This window comes from Diospyros lotus, chromosome 14 (genome assembly GCF_014633365.1).
Source record: "Diospyros lotus cultivar Yz01 chromosome 14, ASM1463336v1, whole genome shotgun sequence".
NCBI classification, from domain to species: domain Eukaryota; kingdom Viridiplantae; phylum Streptophyta; class Magnoliopsida; order Ericales; family Ebenaceae; genus Diospyros; species Diospyros lotus.
In genome coordinates this window covers 12,508,988-12,515,140 of record NC_068351.1, presented here as the reverse complement: position 1 = coordinate 12,515,140, position 6,153 = coordinate 12,508,988, and the positions used below count along the sequence as shown (strand labels likewise).

General features: G+C 37.2%; 1 protein-coding gene across 1 annotated transcript; it reads right to left on the bottom strand.

Moving 5' to 3' along the window:
• Window positions 1-1,813: 1,813 nt before the first annotated feature.
• Window positions 1,814-4,784, bottom strand: LOC127789893 (glucan endo-1,3-beta-glucosidase 8). The gene is made up of 2 exons (XM_052318968.1): window positions 3,450-4,784; window positions 1,814-3,062 (listed from the first exon to the last, which is right to left on the bottom strand). The coding sequence occupies exons 1-2, from the start codon at window positions 3,764-3,766 to the stop codon at window positions 1,949-1,951; spliced, it is 1,431 nt and encodes a 476-aa protein (XP_052174928.1). The 5' UTR covers window positions 3,767-4,784; the 3' UTR covers window positions 1,814-1,948.
• Between the last annotated feature and the right edge of the window lie 1,369 nt (window positions 4,785-6,153).

Sequence of the window (6,153 nt, the reverse complement as noted above, 5' to 3'; positions counted from 1 at the left end):
AAATTAATTTGAAAAGTCAAGTCCATCGACAATGGTCCTATTAAATATACGAAAAATATATACTCACAATATCATCATGTTAGGTGTGTGTGCACGCGTGTCATATCAATCATAAACAATTAAGGAGTGCGAAGATGATTTATAGTGTCTAAGATTATAAAATGAATAGTTGAGATATTAGAAAAAATAAAAATCAAAACTAAGATGAAAACTTAAATGCTAGAAGTTGAGAATAAGATTTATCAAACAAGTAGCACCATAATAAAGAATAAGGAGTTTAAGAATTTGGAGCAGCTTAAGACAGAGAGTAGAGCTTGCCAAAGCATACTTTTTATTAATTTTTTATAATATAATTTAATTATATATTTTATTTATAATTTATTACTGTAAAGTTATATTATATATTGATAATAAATATTAATTTAACTTTTAAATAATTATGTAAATAGTATTGGTAAAAATAAATAAATAGAGATATTATTAATAAAAAGTTAGATTACTATAAAACTGATGCCTATAAATGATGATTATACTCATAACAATAATATTTATAAAACTTATAAACAATAAAATTGTTATAAAAATATTATAATATACTTTTTATTAAAATTATATGGTTATATTTTTAATTTTATAATAATATAACTTATATTGTTATAAAAATTATTTTTAGTCATCTTAATATTTGATTTAAGGCCCTCAAAGGCATGGTGCAATGATAAAGCATTTAGAGTTTTATATGAAATATTGAGATTCGAATCAATACGACGAGTTAAAATTCAACATTAAACTAAAAGACAATAATAACGCTGAAAGGCAAATCTCGTATGGATTGTACCAAATGTTCAACTCTAAGTCTATATATATTATATTTAAATTCGAATTTAAAAGGAGGTGTATCAAGGGGGAATGCCACTTGTCAATAGAGATTAGTCAGACAAAAGTCAAACACCTAGGTGAATAAAAAAAATATTTGATTTAAAACTTGACACATTAAATTTTTTTAAATGATTATATCAATAATGTTTATTTACTTTATTTTTATTGTCATTATGTTGTAACATTTCTTTATAATTTATAAATTTTGAAGTAATAGATTTTCTAAATTATATATAAAAAATTTAAAATTTAAAATCGCATTTTAAAAAATAATAGCTTTTTATGTTAAAAAAATATATTTAGGACGGGCCCAATGAACTTGTAGGTTAGACTCGCAGTCCAATGGGCCAGAGCCAAGTTGGGCTTTTTTCTCGGGCTAGGCTGCGTTGGACCTGACTTAGCCCTATCCACTTAGCCAACTGTCTACTTAGCGAGTTGGCTAAGTAGATGCTATTGGATGAAGCAACAGTCTCCGCCATGTTCCGCCGCCCCGACCAATCCAAGACCGCGTGGCAATCGTCACCGGCAGCTCTCACGAAATTGGCCGAGCCATCTGCTTCCCCACCTGGCCTCCCTTGGCGCAAAACTCGTCATCAACTACTACTCCAAATAGGCCCAAGCTGGTTCTCTTCGTTTCGCAGATCAACATACAAGCGGCACATTAAGTGTGGGTGACACTAATGCATTAATTTTGCTGCCATTGTTATGAACACCAAAAACTCCACACCGTCCAGAAATCCACTGAAATAATCGATTCATTGAATTCAATATCCAACAATTTGGCCAAAAATAAGAAAGTGATGATGCTCTCGATGGCTTTGACTAGAATTCAAAGCTCTCGGCGATAAAGGATAAAGCTTGCAATTCCAAAGAAGCATATCACTGGAAAGTTCCAGCAAGTCCTTCATCAGTCAATCTAATGCTGCTACAGATAGCGAGCTAATATAATTCCCTGTAGTTTTTATTGAATGAATCTCCGGTGCAAAAACTATCCCAATGGTCTACTAATCTACTAAACAAACAATAACCTAACCAAAAAAAAAAATACAAAGAAAAGCATGCCGAGGCATCAGTCTACAAAAACAAATACAACCGCCGAAAGTAGCACAAGACCTGCCAAAGCCAGAGTAGGAGGAGGAGGAGAAGAAGAAAGCCGAGCTATCTGAATGGTGAAATTGCAATTTGCTTGAGATATGTTCTGTGTAGTCACCGTGGCAAGACCTTGGAAATCACAGCTCAACTCATCTTGGTTCTGTACCTGGAAGTACATGTTGAATGCATAGGAAGCATTTCCATTGGGATCCAGTCCATTGCAAGAAGATCCATAGCCAAGAGCTGTACAATCCCCGAACGTACAAGCATAGTTGATATTATCGGCGAGTTTGGTCAGATCCTTGGCGCTGGGGTTGAAGGCGCACCATTTCGTGGACAGGTATTTCACATTCTGTGCAGGCACTGGGTACTTGCTTTGGCCTTGCCCCGAGAGATCAATCGCGTACTTTGGCTGCCCATCGTACCTAAATATTCCCCAGTGGCGCTCAAAGTTCCCGGGAGCAATGCTCTTGGCATCCTCATCGATTAGTCCAAACAAGTAAACCTCAATGTAGCCAGGCCGAAGAGGGGTGCCCTTGTTGGCTGCAAGCCTTGGCAAAAGGCCATTGTAGAATCTGTAAGCTGAGTTTGTATTAGCATTCTTGTCACCTTCAGTAGGCCACCCCACCTCCCCAACCAAGATCGTCGTGTCCCCAAAACCGGCTGCTTTCAGAGCCGACACCAAGGTGTCAAAGTTGGCGTCAAAGACATTGGTGTATTGAATCTCATTGTCAACAATGGGGCTGCTAACTCCATCGAAGAAAGCATAGTCAACCGGGAAGTTGTCGTTGCCATAGAGGCTCAGGAAAGGGTAGATATTGACAGTAAAGGGTGCATTGTTCTGGTGTAGGAACTGGACAATCTTTGTCAGTTGTCCACTGATATCTGACCTGAACCTCCCGGCCGAAGGGACCGGATTGTTCTGTGGCGATTCGTAGACGTCAGCATTTAAGGGCACGGTGGCTTTTATGGAGTCTCCGACCCCGGCTTCACCGAGGGCGTTTTGGATGTTCTCAAGAGCTGGAAATGTGACATTCAAGAATGAGTTGTTGTATGATTTGAGGAAAGGTTCATTCCCAACTGCTACATACCTGAATCAATAAATATATAGGCCAAGTTACAAACAATAAAGGGAGCAAACAATCTTGAACTCCAAAGTAGTTGAATTCTTCAAGAGTCTTTTAACTTTTACGGAGAAGAACCAAATTCTTCCTCAATTGAATCATTCCACGATCTCTTGTGTCAATACCTCATATGGTCTACTTGACCGTTACGGTGGACTCGAGAAACGAGCTCTAATAATAATAATAATCATCATCATCATGAGGCTTAATCCAATCTAGTATATTAGGTGATGAAGTCAGCTACATTAATTTTAAATCTTCAATCTATATGCATTCAAGCCATTATATTTTAGACTGCGTCCATCGAGCAAATTAGTAGATACAACTGAGAAGAAGAGCAAGCCGATTTCTTACTTGACATTAACGCCTCCATCGAAGTTATAACGGGTGACATTGCGTTTGACCCACTGCTTAGCTCGATCGTAGTCTCCCATGGCGGCGAGCTGATCATTGGGAATGGCCACCATGACTTCAATGCCGGAACCGGCGAGAGCCTTCATGGTGGATTCGTCGGCATCAAACAGCTTCACCTTCTGAATCCCGTTATCCTTCAATAGCTGAACCACCACCGCCGGCGGCAGCTTGTGGGTCGCCATCGTGCCCCAGTTCACTCCAAGCCCCTCAGCCTCCACATATATTAAACATAGCAATACCCAAATCCGCAGCTTCATCGCTTTCCGGCCGAGCCCTCGCCGGAGAAAAATACTCTTAAATTAAAGATCGGGTTTCTGTTGATTGTGGGATGTGGGTAGTCGTAGTGTAGCGTGTAGTTTTGATCGGGAACGGTTCTTGTGAGGTGGGTATAAAGCGAGCGAAACCTGGGGGATTACTTTTCCCGGAAAATGCTGAGATCGTGGAGAGAAAAATGTGGTGGCGATGGCGATGGCGGTGGCGGTGGCGGGCGAACGAGTTTGCAATTAATGAATCTGAGAGTGGAAAAAAACGATAATAAAACGAAATCGGAAAAGGAAAAGGGGAGAAGAGAGTGATGGAGGAAAAGGGATTGAAGGAGAGAGGATGCTTGACTTAAATGGAAGAAGTTACAGAAGCTGGAAAACTGGATCGTTGGTCTGCAGAATGGTGATCGATTCTATAATATGATGATGATTTACAGGAGAAAGTAGGAATGAAAATTATGGAGAAACCAGGAAGAATTTCATGAGTTCATTCATTGGCAACTAAGTATCCAAAATTGTTTTTTTTGTTGTTGTTGGGGACAGAGGAAGGAGCGTTAACGGCTATAAGCAACTTTTTCAGATGATCAGATGGAGACAGCGAGGCAGATGAGATGCCTGAAAAAAGCCAAAGAAAATATGGTTTTCAAATCTATGTGAAGGATACCTGAAAAAGGAAGGAACTTTTGCGGATTCAAACGCGTCGATATCTACGAGGACGAGAGATTAAGGGGTGGACATGGGAGATTGGGAGGTCGGCGCCGCTGAGGCTGAGCTTACTCAATTTTTTATTGACAATTTTCCTTCATCTTTGAATGGCTAAATGTATGTTTTTTTTTTTTTTTTTTTTTTTTGCATTTGAATCATCAACATTTTTAAATGGCTTAGTTAATCTTATTTATACAAAAATTTCTTCATATATATATATATATATACACACACTATTATATAAGTAAATATCAAATGTGTCTTGTTTACAAAATAAAAAATAATAAAATTTAAACTCGTAATCTTTAAATAAAAATTAATTTCTCAACTGATCTCATCATTATATATACTAAGACCAATTTGATTAAACTTTATTTCAAAAAACTAAAAAAATAAATTACAAATTTCAAATGTTATTCAATAATTTTTTATTTTATTTTTTACAAATATGTAACACAAATTTAAGTGTTTCTTTTAACAAGTCTAAGGCAATGTACTAGTAGAAGAATCATGCTAGATGTACACCCATTTTGTACATCTTGAACTATATAAGAGAGTATTATAATCAAAATATTTTACGCTTCATGAGAAATTTTTTTGTCATAATACCCCTTTACGTAGTCTAAAATATACAAAATAAGTGTAGTAATGGCATTTTCCCTAATATCTCTTTTCCAACTTCAATGCGCCGGCCCCGTGTACTCATTTCCCCAAGAAAGCATTGGGACACCTGTCCAATGCAGTGGGGCACACGGCTTCAAATCACGTTGTTGTTGTTGAAGAGGTGTGGGGGTGGGCGTGGGCTTGGGTCGTGTCGGCCGCCAAAAGTCATCTAAAAACTCAAGGAATTAATGAGGCTGCAAGCATCAACGATGATGTTATTTGGGTTAGTGAAGGCCTAAAAACATGAATTTTACATCTTCTCTTCTTAACAATTCCATCCAACCAATCAAATCAATCACGACCAGATACGCTAACCTCCAGAGGCAACTGAGTCTGATATGGCAAAGCTTATATATATATACATATAGCATGCGATGCTCGAGTTCTCCCACAGTGAAGGGCCGGATGACGGTGACCCCTTGTAGTAAGTAGGAGAGAGGAGAATATAATAACAATAATAATAAGGATGATTTTTATGTAATTTTTTGTCTCTTTCTCCTTTTAATCCGAACATCTTTGGCTTATTTAAACCTAAATTAGTAAGTGATAGCTAAAAACAATGGCTCCCCGGTAGAGCCTACATGCCCATGCTCTGTTTTCGAGAGCCGAGAGTAGAGGGAGGAAGGATACGTAAATATTAAAAAAAACACACCTAACATAAAGGCTTTTACTCTCATTATTTAATAATCTCTTAGTATTTAAGAATAATGAAAAAAAAAACATTGGTGCAACTTTACGGAGAATGGTAAGAACAAAATTGTAAAACATTTAAAACAAAATGGCAATTATACCCCTGCTCTCAAAATAATATTGAGTTCTACATAATCAATAAAAATCAAATTACAAATTTGATAAAAAAAATATTTATTAATAGTGTCCCTTCCCCTCCCGTATACCCAAATCGGGGTGTATGGGATATGTTATGGACTTCCTATTTTATTTTAACTTACTGATAGCAAATAGCACAGAATATCCCTAAAGCTCCCTTCACCAATCTCTCTTTCTGTATGAAT

Excerpts from the sequence above, each read along its gene's own strand:
- LOC127789893 (XM_052318968.1), bottom strand. The coding sequence starts at position 3,766 with ATGAAGCTGCGGATTTGGGTATTGCTATGTTTAATATATGTGGAGGCT. Across the intron at positions 3,063-3,449 it reads GATGGAGGCGTTAATGTCAA|GTATGTAGCAGTTGGGAATG; the intron begins GTAAGAAATCGG and ends TTATTGATTCAG.